The sequence below is a fragment of the Geotrypetes seraphini genome, chromosome 6 (genome assembly GCF_902459505.1).
Source record: "Geotrypetes seraphini chromosome 6, aGeoSer1.1, whole genome shotgun sequence".
In the NCBI taxonomy this organism is placed as follows: domain Eukaryota; kingdom Metazoa; phylum Chordata; class Amphibia; order Gymnophiona; family Dermophiidae; genus Geotrypetes; species Geotrypetes seraphini.
The window spans coordinates 59,248,224-59,273,797 of NC_047089.1; the positions used below are offsets into that span (position 1 = coordinate 59,248,224).

At 44.4% G+C, this 25,574-nt stretch overlaps 1 protein-coding gene across 2 annotated transcripts in view; it reads left to right on the forward strand.

Annotated features, from left to right (window-relative positions):
* NEK3 (NIMA related kinase 3) overlaps window positions 1-21,564 on the forward strand; it is a 33,949-nt gene extending 12,385 nt beyond the window's left edge. For both annotated transcript variants that reach the window (XM_033950517.1, XM_033950516.1), the window contains exons 8-14: window positions 256-310; window positions 3,958-4,158; window positions 8,272-8,344; window positions 13,504-13,659; window positions 14,534-14,668; window positions 20,367-20,493; window positions 21,382-21,564. In XM_033950517.1, the coding sequence (XP_033806408.1) occupies window positions 256-310; window positions 3,958-4,158; window positions 8,272-8,344; window positions 13,504-13,659; window positions 14,534-14,668; window positions 20,367-20,493; window positions 21,382-21,454 (820 nt within the window). In that variant the 3' untranslated portion in view covers window positions 21,455-21,564. The remainder of the gene's footprint in view (window positions 1-255; window positions 311-3,957; window positions 4,159-8,271; window positions 8,345-13,503; window positions 13,660-14,533; window positions 14,669-20,366; window positions 20,494-21,381) is intronic.
* The last annotated feature ends 4,010 nt before the right edge of the window (window positions 21,565-25,574 follow it).

Genomic DNA, 25,574 nt, shown 5'->3' on the forward strand with positions numbered 1-25,574 from the left:
GTACATATCTTTATACCATTTCGTCTATCTAGGCACAGTAGGCAGTGATCTATTTTTATTTCTATCTAATGAATCCTTCTCCTTTGGTATTCAGCTGAGAGTAAGGTTTCTCTAGGTATCTAGATCTTTAAGATAAACATACTAGTGGAAGAAACTGATATCTTTGTAAAACTATATGTGAAGCCGATAACAAAGGGGACAATTATGTTTATGATCTCTCTACTCTAACAGATCTTGTGATTTTTAAATCTTCAGTGACATCTGGTCCTTAGGATGTGTTTTATATGAACTCTGCACTCTAAAGCATCCAGTAAGTGCATCTTAAATCACAAAACTAAAATGTTCTCCCACTTGTTTTTTTTCTACGTTTTTCCACCCCTCTACAAAATGCTAATAGCAACGCTCAACAATTTTGTCTTATGAAATTCACTTCCCGATCTGTCCAAGCTTTCTGCAAGGTGCAATAAAGCAAAAAGATCATTTGAATGACAATGAATAATGAACAATTTGGACCATTCTGCCTTTGAACTCCAAATTAACAGTTTATTTGAAAAGACATTTTTTAAGCTTAAACATATTAGGCTTGTTAGATTCTAGGTTTTTTTATTGACCATTCTCTTCCTTTATCTAATATTGTTGCAACTGAATTATTGTATTTCATTAATGGGTCCTTTTACTAAGGTGCGTTAGCCGTTTTAGCGTGCGCTAAATATTAGTACATGCTAAACGCTAACGCGCCCTTAAGATCTGTCAGTCTCTAGCTGCCATACCAGCAGTGATCCACACAGGCACTCTTATCCCAGCATTGGGGCCTTTGCTGTGATGCAACAGGAAATTGTGTCGGAGCAAAAGCCTTGATGGTGGCAGGAGATTGCCTGCATGGATCTCTTCTAGTACAGCTAGAAACTGTAAGAAGTAAGGAGGACGATGGGGCAGAAGGGAGCGTGGGAGATGCAGGACTAACATGGAAGGGGATGGGGGATTAAAGAGAGACAGACACTGGATCAGGACTCAGAGGGATAGATGGAGGAAAAGGTCCCAATGCTGGCAAAAAAAACCTACCAAAGTTTACACATAACACATGCACATTATATGCATTTATTTTTACATGTTCATACAATTTATGTACATTATGCAGTGTGCTTATGTTCCGTGGAACATTTAGTTAGCGCCAATGAATACACTACGATCTCTTGATGTTCTTCTTGTACATATAATCTACGTGTAGGTGCCAAATATTGGCTGCTATCCTCTAGCTGAGAGAAGCAGGGTTTTTTTTGTCTGCTGACAGCATTAAAACCAGAAATTCAGTACCAGGCTTCAGCACTGAATTTGTGTTTTTCAGTTCAAATATTTTATTGGTTTTTCAAAATAAAAAAAACAAAAATATGCAAATATTAACTAGAACATGAATTTGTTTTTAAAAGCTGGCTAGCACATGACTAGTTAAGTTAATATTCAGACTTAATTGGCCATGGGTTAGCAGATAAAGATAAGATAGCTATGTATGCAGTCTTATTTATCTGCTAAACCTGGCTGATTACGTCTGAATTCTAGGACATAATTAGACTCCGCCCCCAGAATGCTGCCGACATAACTGGCTTGAAGTTCAGCACTAACTAGTTAAGTGCTGCTGAAAATAACCAGATAGCCATGAACAAGCGAGTTAACCAAGTCAGTCGTTGTTTCCATCTGGTTAACTGGCTCAGCAAGGCATAATTTATAGATATAGCAGCCGATATTCAAAGCTACCTGAGTTAAACCAGAATTTTGGGTCCCACAACAAGATGTATAATCAATGGAGGTAGTAGTCGGCTGACAATGATCAGGACAGCTTTCTCGCTTTGTTGAGTTAACTGGATGGTTATCTGGGCACTGCCACTGAATATCGGCGATGTCCGGGTAGCTCCTGGCTCTGCTCTGAATCAATTCCAGGCCACTCTGACACTAACCAGATAGTGTTGTTTATTTTATTTGCTCATTTATTTAGCCCGTCCTCCCAAAGGAGCCCAGAACGGGTTACAAGGTACATTCACACTATGGTCGAGATAGGACAGAGGTGACACAACTTTCATTACAGACATGATAAAATAAAACATATTACTTTATGCAGCATCTGGGTGAGAATAGGTAACACAAATGCATCAAATGATAAACACTGAATGGCGTTTCTGGGTGGATGTCATTAAGGTGGCGATCTCTCCAAGTTTCCAGTGAACCATCCAGTTAACCTCCCGCTAACTGAGTGATCTCCAGATTCTCAGCTGGAAATAGCTCCCACTGAATATCAATTTCTATATAGCATCCAAATACTGTTGTTTTATACTGTACGTATAGACACTGTGGACTAAATTCAGTAAATGGTGTCCAAATTTGGATGCCGGGGAAAAAAAAAGTGTGCTGAGCACTATTTTATAAACAATGATCCGAGTTGGGCGCTGCTTAGCGCCAGGATCCATACCCAACTTTTAGGTGCGAGGATTTACACCAACTGAACCCTGGCATAAATTCCCATGTCTAAATTAGGCACAGATCTCCAACATGCTATAACAGTGTGCATGTTTTAAATGAACGCCCCTGACTCATTCATTCCCTTCCCATGGCCACGCCCTCTTTTCAGTTGCTTGCTAAAAGATTTGAATAGCACGATGCACACATAAATCTAAATTACCAATTAGCACCAGGAATTAAAATAATTAGCACCCAATTATTAGTGCTAATAGGCTTGATAATTTAATTGCACGCACTCAAATTTGCCTGTTTAACTTTTAAGTGCCATTTATAGAATTCCTCTGCAAATGTATAGTAAGCACCACCCCCTCGGATTGCCCCTCCCCCCACCCTTTATTATGCATATAATTCCAGAAGTATTATGCATTTTACATCTGGAATTATACATATACCTTTGGATTCTATATAGGCTGTCCAGAGCTGGGTTCACAAATTTGGCAAGGATCCCAGATCTGCATGTAAACTAATTAGTTAATGAGCCATTAACAGTCAATAACTGGTATTATTTGTCACTCATCTGCGTTTACATGTGGATCTACTCAGTGCCATAGTCTATCAAATGTGTCTCACTTCCGGCTCACCACATATTAGCTTTCCCACGTATTCACCATTATAGGACCCCCAGGGACCCCTGAAGAAGACTTTGTGTCGAAACGCGGACCGTTTTGGGTCCTGCATCCCTAGCAGATTAGGTCCTTTAAGGCTTTTATGTGGATTACTTTACCTTTATATGGATGATTTTATTTTATTTGAATGATTTTTGTGCACCTTTGGAACTTTGACATTTCCAAATAAAGTCCATTAAGGAACATTGTCATTCCACATAGTTTCTTTTGGTTTCTTCTGGATTTTCTTTTCTGTGGATATTTTGGGGTCTTTTTTTTTTTTCCACTAAATTTTATAGCAGGCAACTCAAAAGGGGACATGGCTATGGAAGGGGCATGGACAGGTCAGGGATGTTCCCAGAAATTAGATACAATGCTATAGAATAGGGTCATTTACGGGCCCAACTGTCATTAGTTTGCATATCCAGCATTTACACCAGGTACCAGCAGGCTTAAGGTACTGCGCCCAAAGTTAGGCTCAAGATCCATACTAAGCTAGTTTTTGGTAAAGGGAGTTTTGCATAGAGTGCCCTTTACAGAATACTAACTTAGTACTGTAGTGTAGTTCTTCCCACTGTCGCATATAGAATCCCCCCCCCCACCCTAATGTTGGTGCATTTTTTTAAATGACTTTGTTCTGCACTGTGCTGAATGTGTAAACATTCTAAGACTATCAGGTCTGTTAAGTTTAACGCTTTATTATCGGATATGTTTGTAATCAAACTGAAGTTGATGGAAAGGAATAATGCAGGCCCTTATGTAACATGGGGAATAAACATGTGAACTGTCCTCATCTTCTGGCATTTCCTTTAGCTGCTTTTAAATTGATTGACCTCTTTAGTTCCAGGCAAATGGTTGGAAGAATCTCATCCTTAAGATCTGTCAGGGCTCCTACAGCCCGCTCTCAACACAGTACTCCTATGAACTGCACTACCTCATCAAACAGATGTTCAAGAGAAGTCCTAAGCACCGCCCCTCAGTGAACACAATTCTCACCCGAGGCCATCTAGCAAGGCTTATCCGAAGATGCATGCCAGCAGAGGTATGGGACCTGAGGGCACCGTTCTTGAATTGGAGAGAGAGAGGGACCAATTCAACCTCCTCTCTCCACCCCCCCTCCCCCAAGCTCCTCATTGCTGATCCCATGTGAAGCAAATAATTCCTATGTACGGAGCCACAGAGATTATCACAGTTGCCTATTTGTGCAAAGTGTTCTTTTAAGCCAGGAGTTCTCAACCCATCAGAACCTAAGTTTGCCATACTGGGACAGTAGACCAAAAGTCCATCAAGCCCAGTATCCTGTTTCCAACAGTGGCAAGTTCCCAAGGAGTAAAACAGATTTTATGCTGTCCTTCCTATAAATAAGCAGTATTTTTCTAAATCAATTTTAATGATGGCTTATGGACCCTTTTTAATGAAATTATTCAACCAACCCTGCTAAATTAACTGCTTTTACCACATTCTTTGGCAATGAATTCCAGAGTTTAATTACACATTGAGCAAAGAAATATTTTCTCTTGTTTTATTTTTTAATCTACTGATTAGTAGCTTCATTGCATGTCCCTAGTCCTAGTATTTTTGGAAAAAGTATACTCAGACTTTGGGGCACACATAGCCAGTCAGGTTTTCAGGATGCTCTTGAATATGCATGAGAGAATGCAAGTATGTTTATCTCATGCATATTGTGATAGTCTGAAAACCTGATTTACTGGGTGTGTCCCAAAGACTAGGTTGAGACTCCTACTTTAAACTTATGATTTGTACTTTTCTTAATAACCTCAAAGGATTGACTAAGTTGAAATGCTCCTTGATGGGCCTATCATCCTAACAAACTCTACTGCTGAGGTCTTGTAGTCCATCTACATATTCCTCCCAGCATTTTCCAGGGCCTTCACTCCAGCTGCCGCATGAAACATTCCATTTCCACTACTTCTCCTTTCTTCTATTTCCATGACTCCAGTATATTTTCTCCTCTTAATGCTGACTTTTCCTAATCTCTTTCTCCATCTCAAACTTCTACATTTCTCAAGACCACATTGCCCACCATCCGAATTCATCACCTCGTTTTCCCTTTTATCTTTCCAAGTTTCCAAGTTTAATAAAGTTTTGATTTTGATTGCAAAATCTTAATTCAATGCGATTTACAAGTACTAGTAAAATTGGGGTAAAAAAAGAAAAAAACACATTACTCAAACAAGACAATTCACACACCTGTATATAAGACTAACACAAAAGGGAAAAATGAAAAAAGGATTAAATACAATTTGTAAATTAAATCAAAAAGGGCAAGATAATGAAACAAAAGGATGGGGGGAAAGGTTACCTGCTCAATTTTCACTTATCAGCCTTGCAATTACTTTAACAAGTATCCTGGGGCTATAAAAATAAAAAGCCAGCTTTTCAGGAGACTTTTAAACTAACCAAGTAATTTTTCTTCCCTTATATTAGTTGGGAGTGAGTTCCAGATTTGGGGGGCCTTGACAGAAAAGATCGTGTCTCTCCTAGAATAGATGACTCTTAATGAGGGGACTAGGAGGAGTGATTTATCTTCCGATCTTAAAGATTTTATAGGAGTATAAGGGATTAAGAGTCTTTCTAAAAAGAGGAGCTTTGCTTGTTAAAATTTTGTGTGAGAATAATGCTATTTTATATGTGATTCTATGGTTAACAGGTAACCAATGCTTTTCCTTCAGAAGGGGAGTCACGTGGTCAAATTTTTTCCTTTTAGTAATTATTTTTATTGCCGTATTTTGTAGGATTTGTAGTCTGCGTATTTCTTTTAGAGTTATTCCCTTATACAAAGCGTTACAGTAGTCAATTTTTGATATGACTAAGGAGTGAATTAAGATGTTTAGAGATGTTTCATCCAGGAATGAGAATAGTGATCTAATCAGCCTTAGCCTGTAGAAACAGTTCTTTTACCTTTTTCTCTGCTCTGAAGCTTCAACATTTTCTTCCTGTCCCCATTCTGTCTGGAGTGCATCTCACCTGCAGTGCTGTCGTCATGCCTTTCCTACTTTTATCTGGCCTCTCTTGCTCTCTGCTGGGGATATCGGTCCCAAGCCTATCATCAATTCTCACTCTTTTCATGCAGGTCACACTCTCCAATCTTATTTCTGTTCCTCTCCTCCCCCCTTCTTCTCTGCCTTCCTCATGTGCCCTTTGGAATGTCCGCTCTGTCTCCAACAACAATGACCTCCTTATTTCTCAAACTCCTCCATCTGCTTGAACCAACTGAGACCTGGCTCTTCCCTGAAGCATCTTCAGTTGCTGCCCTGTGTCATGGAGGTTACCTTTTCTCCCATACACCTTGCCCAGCTGGTCACTGAGATGGTGTTGGCTGTTAACTTGTAGATTTCAACCTCTTCTTTCACCTCAGTCTCGCTGCTTTTCTTCCTTCGAAGTCCACTCCATCTATTTGCTCCTCTACCTCTCTGAGTAGCAGTCTTTTATTGACTTACCCGATAAGTCACTTTCTTTCTCACTGATTCTGACTTTCCATCTTTCTCGAACCTTCGTCTCCTTCCCTCAATTTTGGCGATTTTAACATTCATGCTAATGACCCTTCTGATTCTTATTCTTCTAGGTTTCTCGCTTTAATATTCAATTTTCAGTTGTGCTCCACTACCCCTGCACACCAGAATGGCCACTGCCTTGATCCAGTGGCGTACCAAGGGTGGGGCGGCAGGGGCAGTCCGCCCCAGGTGCACAGCTAGCACACCGACTCAGGAACCTCCGGTCCTACTCTGCCGCTGCTGCTTTCCTGAACCAGCAGCAGCGGCAGTAAACTTTACATTCAGTTATCGCAAGACCTTCCTGCACCTCCCCATGGCTGCCAATCCACCCCCTCCAAAGTCACTTCCTTGTTCCGGAGCAGAGTCGGCAGCTGCGGGAAAGTGCAGGAAGGTCCAGCGATGACTGAATTTAAGTTTACAGCTGCTGCTGCTGGGATGCATAGCCAGCACACCGGATCCTCCCATCCTACTCTACCGCTGCTACTTTCCTGAACCAGCAGCAGCGGCAGTAAACTTTAAATTCAGTCATCGTAGGACCTTTCTGCACCTCCCTGTGGCTGCCGGTCCACCCCTCTGATGTCATGTCCTTGTTCCGGAGCAGAGACGGCAGCGCAGGGAGGTGCAGCAAGGTCCCATGATCAATAACTGCATTTAAATTTACAGCTGCTGCTGCTGGTTTAGGAAAGCATACAGCAGCGGTGAGGGGGCAAGATACTCAATGGCATTGGAGTGAAGGGAGCAAGAGACTGGTAAGGAAGGGTGGTGGAGGGAGAGAAAGAGGGCAGATGCTGATGGAATTGGTGTGCAGGAAGAGGAATAAAGAGAGACAGAAGGGGAAGAATACTGGATGGAATTGGGTTGGAGGGAGAGAAAGGAGGCAGATGCTGATGGAAGAGGGATGGATATAGAGAGAGAAAGTAGTGGCAGTCTGGACAATCAAATGCCTGGATGTACAGATAGACGATTTTCAAAAAACAGAATAGTTTAGACTTTTTGAGAATGGATATTTTACCCGTGCCGACTTTGGGTGACTAATGGCCTACATCCAAATCGGACTTAGATGTTTCTTTTGATTATGGCCCTTTAAATATATACAGTACTCCCCCGAAATTCGCAGGGGTTCCGTTCTAGGAACCCCCGTGAATTTTGAAAAACCGCGAATATGGTTTTTCTTGGTCCCCCAAGACTGGAGAGGGCAGCGGGAGAGGCAGGAGAGAGCAGCTGGAGCACCGGTGAGTGAAGGAAATCATTTGTTGTATGCTCCGACCGCCTCTTCTGCACTAAAGTTGGGCTTTGACATGCAGCTCCTGATTGGTAAGGCCCGACTTTAGTGCAGGAAGAGGCGGTCGAAGCATACAACGAGTGATTTCCTTCATTCGCCGGTGCTCCAGCTGTTCTCTCCTGCCTCTCCAGCTGTCCTTTTCTGGATGGTGGTCGCGGTCGGAAAATACCACGAATGACTGGGACCGCGAACCGCTGACCGCGAATGACCGGGGGAACACTGTATAAGCAAATTTTTAAATATAAATAAACATCAGACATAATAGGGATATGAAAGCTGAAAGAATATATGGGATCAGAATAATAATTCCATCTCCAGCAGTGACAAATTGTTATAAAAATACCGTTTATGTTTTTAGATCACAGCTGAGATAGAGCAACAAGTGAAAAAGGAATGCAGAGGACAAAAGGACAAAATTAAAATGAGAAAAGGTAATAAAGCTTTTATGAATCTCCTTTAGAAACAATTAATGTTATCTTTGATGAGCTAATAACAGAATTATGTGTATATCTAATTGCATTCATTTGCATAGCTGAAGAAGGTTGAGCTTAATAGAATGATATAATTTTTAAATTCACCCAAATTACCTGTGTTTGGGCACTTAATTATCTGCAGCATCCCAGAGGATATCTTACAGGCTCTATTCACTTCACCCCATAAATTTCCTCTGGCTAGAAATATTTTCAGACTACTAGACAACTAGCAACTTCAGTTGGCTCATTTTGCTTTGGCAAGCTTGTCCGATGTAGAGCATCCAGGATCCTAGAATATTCCAGGCTTTTTCACTCGGCACTGAAATGTAAACATGATGCTGTTTAGATGACTTCATAATTTGTTAATGGTCACTTCCATAGATATATGGATGCAGAGCATGTTTACATTTCATTCATAACTGCAAAGGTCCCAGAGGGTCACGTGTGCAGTATGTCACATATGCAAACATCATCCATCAGATGTGTCCCGACTGAAAAGAAGATGAGTTCCACTGCCATACTAATGTGTATTTGAGAGAGATTCTGATTTGCCTGCCTTTCTTTTTTCTTTCCTATCACCAGTTTTGATAGGTATGTTCTGATAACCTCGACTAGTCTTTTATATAATTCTCTCTCTTGTTGAAATGTCTATCTTGGTCTAAATGCAGCCTAAAAAGGACCTTTTTCAGTTCTACTTATTCTTTCTTTCTCTACACACATTCCCTGGTGAATACGTACCAGCATACCTGACATTGATCATGTGTGTAACCTTCAGAAGGATTTTATTGTACTTTGCCTTGCCTGTTCAGGGAGTGACAAAGCACTTTTAAAAGTTTCCAAAACATGCCTATGGAGAGGCTAGACCTAGTTACCTACATTCTTTACAGAAAACAAGTTCCCTGCACTTTGTTTAGTTCCTCATGTAACATTATGACAACAGAAGGCAGTAAAGACTTGCTTTCATAGTATAAGATGAGGTGAAACTAATGTGACTCCAGACTCTTGGCTCCTTTTTCGCCCGTCTGTTTTAATGCTTTTTCATTCTGTATATCCCACCCGTGAGAGCATTCCAGATGGGGATCACTCCAGTACAAAACTGCCCTAAATGTTCACAGGCTCAGGCTACACTGGGCCATATGTTTTGGTCATGCCCGTGTATCCAAAAAATTCTGGACTAGTTTGGGACACTACACAACTTCCTTATGGGGGAAGTGTTGGCTGCCCACGCCTAGAGCACTTTTTGGGTTTTACCAGATAACATCTCCCAAGCCTAAAGGAATGTCAGGGTTTATAGCTAGAGTGCTGCTGTTGGGGAAAAAAGCCATTTTGACAAGTTGGCTGTCCACTGACCCTCCGATGTATAGTCATTGGAGGTCTTTGATGATCGTCCAAGCCTCCTTGAAGCGTAGACACTTTACAACTCTGGATGGGGATCTGGGATGTCGCTTTCAGATGATCTGGGAAGATTTTTGGATGGATCTTACTCCGCATGCCCGGGGTAGACTTTTGAATGTCTGACTTGGAGCAGTGATAGTTTTGTAGGCTCACATTCTTGCTGTGTAGGGTGGTATGGGTGGGGGGTTGTTTACTGTGCAAATTTTAAGAAACCTGTTTATTTTGTTATTCTTGTATGCGTGCACTTTGATATTGAATAAAAATATTTCAACATAATGCTTTTTCATTTTAAGTTATCATATTCTTTGTTTTAGAGGCCCTCTTGGTTCAATAGTTAATGTAGAGCTAAAAATAAAAATTACTGAATGTTTTAGAGTGATACTTAAAAATTCAAGGTCCCTGGCATTTCTAGGACTGGTGGGTTCACCCCAGGGCTGTGGAGTCAGTACACAAAACTTTCAACCCCAACTCCTTAATTTATGGTACCTCCAACTTCAACTTCTCCAATTAAAGATTTTTCTTATACTGATCGAAAGCACATAACATACAAGGAGTTTCATCACTGCCAATGTGAATCATCAGGCCACTTTGTAGCATCCTAACCCATTAAAGTTTGAGTTTAAAGGCTATAGCTATGCTGTTGTGGCTTTTTTTAAATATTATTTATTAATATTGTAGGTGCTCTTGTAGGCGTATTTTGGTTAAAAAATTTCACCCTTCGCTACAACATTTTAGTAAAAAATTCACTGTTCACTACAATATTATATTTTACCTACCTACCAATATTGTAGTGAATAGTGAATTTTTGAAAAAGCCAACTCGTTCCGTCCAAATAAATAAAATGTAATATTGGTAGGTAGATAAAATACGAGTTGTAGGTGTAATATGCACTTTTTTGGAACCAGTAAACCTACTGAATTTTTCATCACATACTTTTTCACCATCATTATCTACAACACAATAACTCAAATATTTCCTCTATCTATTATGATTTTCAAGTGTTGAAAAACTGCTGACTTTAACACTTTTTGCCATTGTGAATTTGAGTTTTTGCCATCTTTACTCTTTTATATAAATTATTTCCTGAAAATAAAAAAAATGGTTACCGTATTTTCACGCATATAACGCGCGCGTTATACGCGTTTTTACCTACCGCGCATACCCCTCACGCGTTATATGCGTGAGCACGGTATACAAAAGTTTTTAAACATAGTTCCCACCCCGCCCGACGCCCGATTCACCCCCCCAGCAGGACCGCTCGCACCCCCACCCCGAACGACCGCTCGCACGCGCTCCCACCCGCATCCACGATCGGAGCAAGAGGGAGCCCAAGCCCTCTTGCCCGGCCGACTCCCCGACGTCCGATACATCCCCCCCCCGGCAGGACCACTCGCACCCCCACCCCGAAGGACCGCCGACTTCCCGACAATATCGGGCCAGAAGGGAGCCCAAACCCTCCTGGCCACGGCGACCCCCTAACCCCACCCCGCACTACATTACGGGCAGGAGAGATCCCAGGCCCTCCTGCCCTCGACGCAAACACCCCTCCCCCCAACGACCGCCCCCCCCAAGAACCTCCGACCGCCCCCCCAGCCGACCCGCGACCCCCCTGGCGACTCCCACGACCCCCCACCCCCCTTCCCCGTACCTTTGGTAGTTGGCCGGACAGACGGGAGCCAAACCCGCCTGTCCGGCAGGCAGCCAACGAAGGAATGAGGCCGGATTGGCCCATCCGTCCTAAAGCTCCGCCTACTGGTGGGGCCTAAGGCGCGTGGGCCAATCAGAATAGGCCCTGGAGCCTTAGGTCCCATCTGGGGGCACGGCCTGAGGCACATGGGCCCAACCCGACCATGTGCCTCAGGCCGCGCCCCCAGGTGGGACCTAAGGCTCCAGGGCCTATTCTGATTGGCCCACGCGCCTTAGGCCCCACCAGTAGGCGGAGCTTTAGGACGGATGGGCCAATCCGGCCTCATTCCTTCGTTGGCTGCCTGCCGGACAGGCGGGTTTGGCTCCCGTCTGTCCGGCCAACTACCAAAGGTACGGGGAAGGGGGGTGGGGGGGTCGTGGGGGTCGGCCAGGGGGGTCGCGGGTCGGCTGGGGGGGCGGTCGGAGGTTCTTGGGGGGGGCGGTCGTTGGGGGGGGGAGGGGGGTTTGCGTCGAGGGCAGGAGGGCCTGGGATCCCTCCTGCCCATAATGTAGTGCGGGGTGGGGTTAGGGGGTCGCCGTGGCCAGGAGGGTTTGGGCTCCCTTCTGGCCCAACTACACAAAGATACGGGGAAGGGGGGTGGGGGGGTCGTGGGGGTCGGCCAGGGGGGTCGCGGGTCGGCTGGGGGGGCGGTCGGAGGTTCTTGGGGGGGGCGGTCGTTGGGGGGGGAGGGGGGTTTGCGTCGAGGGCAGGAGGGCCTGGGATCCCTCCTGCCCGTAATGTAGTGCGGGGTGGGGTTAGGGGGTCACCGTGGCCAGGAGGGTTTGGGCTCCCTTCTGGCCCAACTACACAAAGGTACGGGGAAGGCGGGTGGGGGTGTCGTGGGGGTCGGCCAGGGGGGTCGCGGGTCGGCTGGGGGACGGGCGGAGGTTCTTGGGGGCGGGCGGTCGTTGGGGGGAGGGGGTTTGCGTCGAGGGCAGGAGGGCCTGGGATCCCTCCTGCCCGTAATGTAGTGCGGGGTGGGGTTAGGGGGTCGCCGTGGCCAGGAGGGTTTGGGCTCCCTCCTGGCCCGATATTGTTGGGGAGTCGGCGATCCTTCGGGGTGGGGGTGCGAGTGGTCCTGCCGGGGGGGGGGATGTATCGGACGTCGGGGGGGGCATCAGGCTTTCAGGATGGGGACAGACCTTCAAGGGGGGACAGGACTTCAAGGGGGGACAGTGCACGGAAAGTCAGGGGGGGTGAACGGAGAGTCGGGACAGCGCACGGAAAGTCAGGGCAGTGCACGGAAGTCAGGGGGGGTGAACGGAGAGTCGGGACAGCGCACGGAAAGTCAGGGCAGTGCACGGAAGTCAGGGGGGGTGAACGGAGAGTCGGGACAGCGCACGGAAAGTCAGGGCGGGCGAAAGGAGCGTCGGGCATCATGCGCGGTATACCCGTGAGCGCGGTATACAAAAGTTTTTGTACATATCATCGTGATTTCTGCGCGCTATACCCGTGTGCGCGTTTTACACGGGTGCGCGTTATTTGCGTGAAAATACGGTAATCGAATTAGTATCTGTGAAACTGAAATGAATGCATTACTATTTACATTTAGTCGAAGTTGGTACATTTTTTTCAACTCCAGTAACCCTATAATTGCTTCCAACTCCACGACTCTGACTCCAAAGCCTTGGTTCACCCTGTGGGACTTCAGAAGGAAATAATATATCCTGTTGGGTGGGTTCTGACTGTCCAGGTGTAAATATCTCAAGCAGAGCTCTATGTTTCACAGATAGTCTGTACATGTATTGTTATTAAATAACTTTATTTTCTTTTTAACTATTTCACTTTATTGGGGTATCAAGAATATTGAAGTTAAGATTCAGGGAAATCAGCCTTCCTGTTCCTAGAATCCCAAAACCCCATGTATTCAGAACGTGGACATATTTGGAAAGACCAATGTTGATTGTGTTAAAGCATGTTTAGAAGCAGTACGGTCCTTCTTCCCTGTACTGATATGAAAGGAATCTTATGAAAGCATATAAACATTTTTTTTACACAGCACCAAGACTGGCTAATCATTTTATTGTCTGAAAAGACAGGGAAACTTCTGCAAAAGACACAAATGTCCCAGGACCTGAAAAGCAAAACTGGGACAGGGGACCTCCTAAGGCAGTTTTGAATGTCCTGCAAAATGCTTCTCTCCTTACATCCAGCACAACAGAGGAGGAAGACAGTAACGAGACACCAACAGGTACTGTATATAGTGGAACCCAGGGCTTTGGAGTCAGTATACCAAACCTTCACCTGCTACTGGTATTAGGCTTTAAACTTTTCCACTGGATCTAAAGTGCTGGCCATATTTAAATTTAGTGAACATCTCAGGTCAAGGCGACATGAAGAAAAAGATCTCGGTAAACCCCTGCAAATAAAAGCCTCAATGTCTAACAATTTAAAGCAAGGGGGAAAACATCATAGGCCAAAAAACTCTGCCAAACACAAATAATGGTAAACTTCCAATAGCTCTCAAAAAAAGACAAACACATGAAAGAAAAAAAATTAACTTTCACATACTAGTAGGGTGAAAAGTCTCCATTGTATCTTTATCCAAAGCACACTTTTCTTTGTCAAAGCATAAAGATGGTAATAATGGTAGGCATCCTCTCAAAGATGCTCCACCTAACTAGCAGGATCTAAATTGTTAGCCATTGAGGCTTTTATTTGCAGGGTAGGTGTATGTCACATGCCTACAGAGAAGCATAGAGATGTTATAGGTATTGGGGACCTTGGTTTTAGAGGTGGGAGTTATAAGAAGAAAAAAAAAAGGCCTCACGCTGTGCTTTATGGGCAAGGATAGCAGTTTGTAAAATTTTAAAATTTAATATTTTGCTACTAGGGTGGAACATAATAATTTTAAGGTGTAATTCTATGCTGTTATTGAAAATGTTATTCCATGTTCTGTATTTATTTCTTAATAAAATAGATTCCAATAAGAGGCTTACAAATAGAAATGCTATGGTTTCCAGTTTGTCACTATGGTGAAAGATTATATTTTGTATTGCCATTTGAACAGTATTTTTAAAAATACATGGATCAACATACTGCTGATTCACAAATTTGTTATTTAGGTAGCTGTGTTAGAAAGTACGGTGACAATGAGATTCGGAGGCAGTGGGTTCGGGAGCCCCCAGAAACCTTGCTGAATATATTGGAGAAAGCAGACATTAGCTTGGCGTTTCAGACCTACACTGTGTATAAACCAGGTAAACATTCAAATATGTTCACTTGTGAGTCCAGGGTTTTATGAATAAAATCGCAAAGGATGAATAGGCTTTGCTATTTTTTTTTTTATCTGCTTGTTGACAGCTTAGAGAACAATCATCATCCAACTCAAAACATAGTTATAAAAAGAACAGTGGTACAATTAGTCCTTTTTACAACAACCCATTCCATAAACTTGGGTTCTCATTTGCTACATTTTCTCTGTTTAAGTCCCCTGTTTCCCCTTCCTCCCTACCCCCAAGCAGTACACTCCAAAAGAAACCCTCAAACTCTCACAAAATTTCCTCCACTCCCTCAAAATTCATCCAGAACAGACTCTAGCATACCTCACCTCCAAACGTGTTTAGTCTGATGAGCAGAAAGCTGGAGTAGAGCCAGTGTGATTTACTTTAATGAATAGCTCACTGTTGGGTAGATGTTTAAGGAAATAGTTTTCCTGAAGCATCTTGAAGTAGAGTGCTATAGTTCACACTAGAGGTCTGCATAGGAACGGGGATCGCGGGGATCCCGCGGGTTCCCCCCCTGGCTCACGGGACTCCCACGGGGATGTCCCCTGGCCCACGGGACTCCCACGGGGATGCCCCCCTGTCCCACGGGACTCCCACGGGGACGCCCCCTGGCCCACGGGACTCCCACGGGGATGAAAACAGCCTACCTAAATTCTGGCGATGCAGGCATGCAGCTTACAAGTCCGGCGTCGCGGCGGGAAATAGCCATGCTGAGCAGTGAGCTCAGCACGTACACAGATGAAAGCCTTGCTTGCTGATTGGTCCGGCGGCCCCGCCCCGCCGTGCCGCCGGACCAATCAGCAAGCAAGGCTTTCATCTGTGTACGTGCTGTGCTCACTGCTCAGCATGGCTATTTCCCGACGCAGGCATTAGGCTATTTTTGTCATTTCGGGTGGGGGGTGGCAGTGGCAGCAGCAGCAGCAGCCTGAAAAAGAAATCATCCTGGCCAGGGTCGGTTTCATACTCCGGAACTTCTACCTCTTCCAGCAGCCCTCTCCTTTCTACCTGCTTCCGGCCACAACCCTGCTCCGCGGCTCTCTTCGGCAACTCAGCAGCAGCGATCGACACAAGCTTCTGACGTCGAGGCCTACCCTCTGCGAGTCCCGCTTGTTTCAACTTCCTTTTTCCACAAAGGCGGGACTCGTAGAGGGAAGGCCTCGATGTCGGCAGCTTGTCTTAATCACCGCTGCTGACGAGTTGCTGAAGAGAGCCGCGGAGCAGGGGGGTGTTGCCAGGTGCAGGTAGAAGGGAGAGGGCCAGATGCAGGACTCGTGGGTGAGGGAGGAGAAGAGAGAGAGAAAGAGAGAGGGGAGGGAAACAAAAGGAAATATTTCATACTGGGCTGGGCCGGAGTGGAGGGAGGGTGGAAAGATTCTGGCTACCGGGTGCAGTAACAAAGGAAAAGGGGGGAAAGCTGAAAATGGATATAGTGACACAAAGAAGAGAAAGGGTAAGCAGGACCTACTGAATAAGAATAGAGATACAGAGGGGACATGAAGAGGAGGTGAAATAGAGACATAGAAGTAATGCTGAAAAAGTGTGTGGGGGAGAAGATAAAGACATTGAAAGGGCAAATGGTGAACATGGGGTAAAGACAAGGACAGAGACAAATGAAGATTCTGAAAAAGTGGTGAGATAGGGATATAGGTGAGATGGACACAAAGAAGGGTGATGCTGGAAAATAGGTGGAATGGTAATTCTGACAGACACAGAAGGGAAATGCTGGATCAAGGAGAGATGGGGCTCAGGCTGGATGAAATGAGGAGAAATGCCTTGTTGGCCTGGAACTTCCTCTCCTACGTCAGAATTGACGTCAGGGAGCGGAATGCTGGTCAGCGCAATGCTTCTGCAGGGAAAGCTTGGGACAGCGGTGGCTTGGGGGCTATTCCCCGATGGCGGTGGCAGCAAATAGAGTGGCTTTGGGGAGGGCATGGAGAAAGAAAGAAAGGGGGCAGACAGGGAGACAGAAAGAAGGGGGAACAGGGAGACAGAAAGAAAAAGTTGGGGGAGAGAATGAGGTCTGGAGGAGAGGAAACATACAGGAGGCTGAAAGATTGGATGCACAGTCAGAAGAAGAAAGTGCAACCAGAGACTCATGAAATCACCAAACAGCAAAGGTAGGAAAAATGATTTTATTTTCAATTTAGTGATCAAAATGTGTCTGTTTTGAGAATTTATATCTGCTGTCTATATTTTGCACTATGGCTCCCTTTTACTAAACTGCAATATCGTTTTTTAGCGCAGGGAGCCTATGAGCATTGAGAGCAGCACGAGGCATTCAGCGTAACTCCCTGTGCTAAAACCTACTATTGTGGTTTAGTAAAAAGGGAGGGGGTGTATTTGTCTATTTTTGTATTTTGTTACCGAGGTGACATTGCATAGAGTCATCTGCCGTGACCTCTTTGAAAAAACCCGGAATATGAATAATTAACATTTTCTCTGCCTTTCATTGTGCTTTGTGTTTTTTTTAAATTTTATTGTTGGTAGATCATTTTGACTTAGTCATTATAAAAGTAGCTCGCAAGCCCATAAAGTGTGGGCACCCCTGCTCTAAGTCTTCTTACTCTGGGGCAGCAGACCTCCTTCATACAAAGGCCGGGAATGCAGAGTTGGTTCCATTCTCGGTAGGGGATGCCTTGGTAGACTCACTGCTCAACCACTGGGAACCCAGATTCGGTCCTGTTCTGGGTGGAGGACACTTGTGGGGAGGGGGGCTAGTTTGCGCCATCGTGCAGGCTCACCACTCTGCCTCTGCTGGCAAAAGCACAGTCTGTCCCAATCTAGGGGGAGAAAACCTAGCAGGGACCAGGCTGCACCACAATACTGGCTTCTAGAAAGCACAATGGACTGGGGGGGAGAGGTCTAGCAGTGTGTGGCACCATTTGGACCCATGTAGACTTGCACGGCCATTCAGATGCTGACCTGAGGTCCCTTTCCATCCAGCATCTGCCCCTCCTCCTCTTTCCATCCAGCATCTGCCCCTCTGTCTGCTGCTTCCACCCAGCATCTGATCTGTCTCCTCTCTTCCTCCTTTCTGCCCCCTCTGTCATCCCATCCATCATCCTTCTTTCTCCCCCTTCCATCCAGCATCTGCCCATTTTTTCCCCCCTTTCAGCCCAGCATCTGCTTCATTTCTCTTTCTCCCCCTTCTATTCAGTGTCTGCTCCATCTTTCTCTTTCCTCCCTTCCATCCGTATCCTCCCCTTCTCCTTTCCATTCAATGTCTTCCTCCCCTCTCCTTTTCTTTACATCCATCATCTGTCTTTTTCTCTCTCCCCAGGCATTCCAGCTTGTCTTATCTTTCCCCTTTCATATAGTGTGTCTGATCCCTCCCCATTTCTATCTACAGTCTGTCTCCTCTCACCTCCTACATCCAGTATCTACCCCCTCCCACCTGACACCTCAGCCACCGCCAGACTGATGCAAAGCCTTCCCTTCGATGTCAGCTCTGACTTCGGGGGAAGACTTCTGGGTCGGCTACATATGGCTTGCTGCAGGCTGCCTCCAACACCTGCTGTTATCTGGACTCAAATGAAGTGGTGGGAGTGCATTTTTGGACACAGAAGTCATGAACTGGGGAGAGAGGAAGGGAGGGAAAGAGATGCTGAGGTGGGGGAGGGAATAGAAATAGAGACTTGGGTGTGGGTGTGTCAATGAGCGGGAAAGAGAGATGGTTGTGTACACACGGCAAATGGAAGAAAGAGGAGAATTTTTGGTCGTAGAGAGGAAGGTACAGAATGTGATAGGGAAGAAAAAGATGAGAGTGAGAAATGTGGCAAAGGAATAATGGGACAGATTGAAAGGGATGCAAGAGGGAGGAATATTGGACAGTGGTGAAGGGAATGGAGGGAGAGATGTGGCATAGTGTTGGAGAGGGGTGATAGAAGGAGAAATGTTGGGCATGGGGCTTGTGGGCAGGCACGAAAGATGAGAAAGAGATAAATGCTGGACCATGGTAGGGGGAACCAATGGACAGCAACAGAAGAATTTACAGAAGATGGGAAAGCGGAAAAAAGAAACTGGGACCAACTTTATGGAAAAATAAGTCTCCAGACAACAAAGGTAAAAAACGGAATTTATTGACTAAAATATGTTAGCTTTGGGAAATGTATATGGCAGATGTCTTTGTTTTGTGTTCAAAAGAAAAGGAAATGCATTTCTGGTTTTATTTCTACAGTGTTGAAGTACTTGTTGACCCTTGCTGTGACTGGTGGGGATCCCCAAGCACCGCCAGCAGAGGACCTCCTCTAGAGATGGCCAGAACTCCCCTCCACCAAGCGCAGCAGTCGCTGGCAGCATCCATGAGCCACTGAGGTGCCAGCATCTGTGACTCAGGGACGCTACTGCTGCCTGCCAAGCTTGGCAAAAGGGACCCCCGGCTAACTGCAAAGGAAGTCCTCAGCTGACAGTTTGTGGGTTCTCATCAGCTGAGTATTTATATTTTATATTTACATTAGAGGTTCTGGTAGAAACCCATTTACAAAGTATGTATTCTTCCCAATTAATATTTCCAAATTAATAAAGTCTCTTTGCTTATTTGTAAATGGGTCTCTACCAGAGCCTTTAATTCAGTAGCATAATTAAATAAAATAACTATTTCTGAAGTTTATAGGGAAGGATGGTGACGGAGGGGATTCCTCGCGGGGACGGGTGGGAACGGAGGGGATTCCTCGCGGGGACGGGTGGGGACGGAGGGGATTCCTCGCGGGGACGGGTGGGGACGGAGGGATTCCTCACGGGGACGGGTGGGGACGGAGGGATTCCTCACGGGGACGGGTGGGGACGGAAGCGTTCCTCACGGGGATGGGTGGGGACGGGTGGGATTTTGGCGGGGACGGGTGGGATTTCTGTCCCCGCGCAACTCTCTAGTTCACACTATAGTGCCTGTTCAGTGGTGTAGTAAGGCGAGGGGGGCGGTTCCACGAGTTATCGGCGGCCTCAGGGTAGGCGGGACAGGAGGAATCCCTTCTGCCTCCTGTGCCTGCTGAAATTGACAACCACACCTCCCTCCCACCTCCCCCACGTACCTTTTGGGTCCCTGGTAGCCAGCCGGTGCACAGAGCAGGATCTTCCTGCCCTCCTGCTCTGTTCGAGGCTGCTGACTGATTGGCTGCTGTGAGTTCTTCGTGGGGGAGAGTGTGGCACAGTGGTTAAAGCTACAGCCTCAGCACCCTGAGGTTGTGGGTTCAAACCTACGCTGCTCCTTGTGACTCTGGGCGAGTCACTTAATCCCCCCATTGCCCCAGGTACATTAGATAGATTGTGAGCCCCCCAGGATAGACAGGGAAAAATGCTCAAGTACCTGAATAAATTCATGTAAACTGTTCTGAGCTCCCTTGGGAGAACGATATAGAAAATTGAATAAATAAATAGACATTTGCCATTCCCCCAGTTCGTAGGATAGAACTGAAGAAGACAAGAGTGAGAACAAGGCAGGCTCTGAGTTGAATAACTGGAAGAAACAATTCGATTTTTGAATTTTGTTCTAGCCATTTGGCTGTCAAGTTCACTAAACTTAGATATATCTGCACAATTTCAGATTTCATTAGATTTAATTACACAGTAAAGGGATGAAAGAAAAATCTACTGTCTCCTAGGGTTTGACTTTGTCTAAGAGCATCTTCAAGACTTCAGAATATTAATATTGTTTTTCTGTTGGTATTCTGAAAAGGCTCAGGTGATTGCTTGAAAGGTCCACTTTCTGCTGATACCAAAGCACCAGATGCAGCAGATGGTATTGAAGGAGACCCTGCCATAGATCCAGAGAGATTTGAGCCGAGGTCTGATGAAGAGGACACGTAAGTTCTAAATCAAGCCAGTGGAACAGAAATTGGAGGATTTGTGTTTTGTACTTATAGTACATGTACATAAGAACATAAGATCATAAGAATAGCCTTACTGGGTCAGACCAATGGTCCATCAAGCCCAGTATCCCGTTATCACGGTGGCTAATCCAGGTCACTAGTACCTGGCCAAAACCCAAGGAGTAGCAGTATTCCATGTAAGGAATGGTATGTTATTTTCTATTGAAATAAGGAAACTGTCCAAGTACTATCAGTGAACACTGTTACCAAACACTTCAGGTATTAAAAAGGAGGGGACAATAAAGGTGAAATTAAATGCTTACTGGTCATTATTCAGCAGGTATTGCTCAGCTGGAGGAAACAACTAGATTTTTAAATTTTGTGTTAACTCTTTGACTGCCTCCAATCCTTTTAGCAACCCCTTCTTTGAGCCCCTGGATCCTGAGCTCCCTATTCCCTCTCCATAGCAGAAGTCCTGCTCACAGCCCAAAACCCACTTCTCCCCCCACAGACCTCTTCATAACTCACCAGGACTTACTGGGGGAAGATCCCTGGTATCTAGTGGGATGGGGCTGTAGCAGTCCCGTTTCTGTTCTGCCCCATCAGCTCCAGCTCTGAAAATGGTGCCCCTAGAAGTAGTCCTGCAGTATTAATGCTAGAGGTCAGTACTCTTAGAAGTAGTACCATGAGATTAGCGCTTGGGGCACCTTCATTTTCAGAGCCAGAGCTTTATAAAATGACAGAGTAATTACATAGCTACCTGATCTACTCTCTTCACGATTCCCCCATCTTTTACTGAGGATTCTCTAATTAGTAAAGAATGGGAAGAATGTGAGATGTTTGGTACTTTTGTGTAATAGAACTTTCCACAATGTTTTCCAGGGACTTTGAAGAGAACGATGTGGATCCTCAAGACTGGGTGTCAGACTTGAAGGGAATGGTTGAGATGCAATAAATGCTCTGCATTTAATTTAAGCAATATGTGTTATAAAATGTAATTGGTTTAAATGAGAAATGCCTGCTTTATAGAAACTTATTAAAATACATTTTCTCATTCTCAGATGATATTGCTGTCCCTTCCCTCGGAATATGTTGACCTTTAATTTTAGATTAGTACAAAATGTGGATATAAGATTAGGAAATGGGGAGAAGGAAAAGGAAAGGAGGAAAGCTGGGTGTAGGATTAAATATAGGACTCTGTCCTCATCTACCCAAGAGTGCAGTAAACCATGGAGGAAGAAAACAAACTGACTTTGGTAAGAAGCAATTTCCAGCAGAGTGGAATAAATGGTTGGATGGGCCAGTTCTTTTCTGTTCCTGGTCAGTCCATGTTGAAAGGAAGTGATTTGAAACATCTGGAAAGTTTTTAAACGAGTTGAAAGGGACAGAGAGCTTATGGAACAAGTGAGTGACAAAGGAGGTGGGTACAAGTCTTTGAAGGGTAGAAATAGATGGAGGTGGAAGCCTGGACAGCAAGACATAAGCAAGGGGGAACGTGGAGAAGGATGAGTAGAGGCTGGAAGTGGGAAACAAGTAGGTGAGGGAAGAGGAGGTTGGGGAAGGAATGAGACAAGTGAGGAATGAGAGGACTAAGCAAATAAGAGGAGGAAATGGAAAGCTGTCATGTGGGTGAAAGGTAAAAAGAGAGAAACCAGTTGACAGAGGAGGAATGAACCTTGCTAATGAGATGGCAGAATACAAATATTATATATCATATCAAATGAAATCTAGCTATAGCTAAAAAGAGAGAAATGAGCGGGGTGGTGGAGCTATAACAGAAGAATTACTCTTGGAGAGATATAGTGAAGGAAAAGAGAATGAAAGATAACTTGGTATGAACTTAAATAGAAAACCAACAGGAAGAAGTCATAAAGAGAGATCAGGACCAGCTTCTGCTCTTCACCCATTGTTGGGGGAGTTTTGTTGGCTAAATGTTCCACATACATGATTAATTATATTGTACTGGCCAGATATTCAAAAGTAATTGTCTTCACCAGCAAATGCATAATTACCATAGCCAGGTAGGCAAGGCAGAGCAAGGGCAGGCTAAAACATTATTCAGATAGGTACCCTATTCAGCTGTTATCTGAGCAAGTTGTATGTTTAGCAGAGGTGCCAGTTCCAAACTGGAAACTTTCGGTCAGTCCTAGTTTTGAACTTATATCCAAAACCAGTGTAGTGCCTGATCCTACCAACTGAAATTAGTGCTGCAAGTCTCATAATACACCAAGATGGGGTATTAAATCCAGGACTGTCCCAAAATCCCCAGCCTGGAAATAGGTAATTTAGCAGATCTTTTTTGTTTTAGCAGAAATAGATAGATAGTGCAGCAGTTATCCTGGTATGGTCTCTCTATTGAGCACTAATACTGATATGGATCCTAATGCTGAATATATGGATTAAGTTAAACCATATACCAGCCCATTATTTCACTTAAGCTGCTAACTTTTCTGGCTGAAAATGTACTCCTATCTGCTTGGCTCATATTATAAGATTGGCCCAATTATTCAGGTCTCAAGTTTATTTAGTCTTCATATACCACACATCACAATGCATCTGTGTGATTTCCATAGAATCGACTATAATTGATAGTGAAGGAGAGGGGATGGAAGATTGAATAATAGGAAAGAAGCAGAACTACACATGATAGGACAGATAGTAGATAGCAATCGTACAGTCAGCAATCCTGAAAGGGCACTGGGGAGGGGGGATACAAAGAGAATAAAGTTTTATTCAAAGGCATCCTTAAATAAAGTTTTTAGGGATGATATAAATCTATCGGTTGAGGATTCTAATCTAAGCTGTGAGGAGAGAGCATTCCATAGAAAGGGGCTGGTTTCTGAGAAAATACTTCTGCGGGTAGATTCGTAAGTAATCTGTTTGGTAATTGGAACGATAAGCAGATTTTGTTGGAGTTCTTATAAACATTTTAGAACTCAGTTGAAAACCTATCTTCTATCAAAACACTTGGTCAAATTATTTTCCTCTGTTAAATTGTCTATTGTTTATAATCTTTTGTAAATCGCATTGAACTTACGGTTACGCGGTTAAGAAGTACGATGTTATGGAGAGTTAGAAGATCGAGATTGACACGTTTTAAATACTAATAATAAGATTTTATGTCAGTCTGTGTGTCATGGGGAACCAATGTGCAGATTTTAAGAGGGGAGTCGCATGATCAAATCTTTTTTGGCTCAGTGAATTGCAGTAGTCAATGTGGCTGATCACAAAGGAGTGAACTAGAAAGTTAATTGCTGATGGGTAAAGAAGGCGCAATATTGAGTGAATCATTCGTAGTTTATCAAAGCACCATTGCATAACTGATATTTGGGGCTGAAAGTTCAATTTACTGTTGAATGTTACACCTATGCGTTAAAGAAAATGACCATGCTAAGAGGAGAATGGGAGTGGCCAGTTCCTGAGTACCACTGTTAGAGAAATGAAGCACCTTAAATTTGGTTGGGTGATGAAGAAGATGGTTATCCTGGAGCCATTTTGTGATCTTGGTTAGATTTTGGTTGATGTTATGAATTTGTTGGGTGTTAGAGGGGGCTAGCGAGTGCAGGAATTGCATGTCGTCCATGCAAATAAATAATGAGGTACAAAAGCAAAGGTTGGCTCCATGCATCACAACCCCTTGATGCTATGTTACATAGATGCCCCCACATTCCCGCTGCCCTGAAATCCTGGCCATGTGCCACATGCTCACCTCCTCTGCAGCGGGAGAGATGCCCACACTTTCGCTGCCAAGAAATCCCAGCCACATGGCCCCCCTCCCCTCCCCACCGGGAGAGATGCCCACACTCTCCTGCTTCCCTCCTTGTGCAGATGAGGACAGGAATGGGGCGGGGACTCGATGGGAAAATGAGTTCCCTTGGGGATGGGGAAAAATTTGTCCCCATGTCATTCTCTAGTGCTATTCCTTTTTAACCAAGAACTAGGAAGTAGTGCTACCTGATTCAAGATTTGAATCAGTTCACCGATTCACTTCGGGTGAATTGATTCGAATCGATTTAAAACAACAAAAAAATCGGCCTCACGATTCAGTAACTGACCCTCCCCTCTCACCCCCTAAAGCAGGAGCGGCAGCACTTGCTGGCCGGCCGCTGCCGCACCTACTTTAGAGGGCGATGAGGAGAGTCAGTCGAGAAGTGCTGGTGTCCGGCTTCCCTTCTGGCCTCCCGCGCACCATTTACCTAATATCAGTAGCCTGCAGACTCGCACAGAAGATCGCAGTGCTAGCAATCTTGCAAGCTGCCATAGGTCTTTGGAGCTGTTTCCTCTGCTGCGATCCTGTCTCTGATGTCAGAAAAGAAATAAAGACTTTACTCTTCAAGAAATTCCTGCAAACAACTTAATACCACTAGCTCCTTCCCACTTCCCAATACCCCAAAGCAACCTCATCTCCTCTAGAAATTACCAGACATCTTCTTCATGTAATACGTTTTTTGTAATTTGCCTTGAACCGCAAGGCAATGGTGGAATAGAAATCTCTAATATAATACTAATAGTTCTTGTATCCTGTCAATTTCCACATTCAATGGTTCCAAGCAGATAAAAGACAGGAAAGAAAAAAAATCAAAGTACCAGCAAGCAATTAATCATAAACCCTTTGAACTATATTTTTAAATTCTTGAAAAAATAAACATAAGAGGAAGAGCATAGGAGCTCAAAGGGCAAAGAAAGTCAAAACTGTACAGCTTAAAAATGAAGAGAATCCTTCAGTATTTTTTAATACTTGATCTAGACCTGCAGGCTGCATAGCATTAATAACAGCATCAATACCTATTATGGCAACTGTGTAGAAGATAATTGGGTAAAATGGGATTTGTCATATCATGTTTGATATTTATATAGTCTGTGTTTGGGGAGCCTTGATATGGGAAACAGATCATTAACACACACCAACTGCAATCATTTGATTGATAGATTGTGTGGGTAGTTTGCCCAAATAATGTTAGGATCCAGTATAAACTATGTAATCCTGGTCTTACTCGCACTTTTTTAAGCACCAGCTAGCTCTTTGCATCAGGTACTATTTTGACCAGGATCTATAAAACAAAAGTCTATCGAGC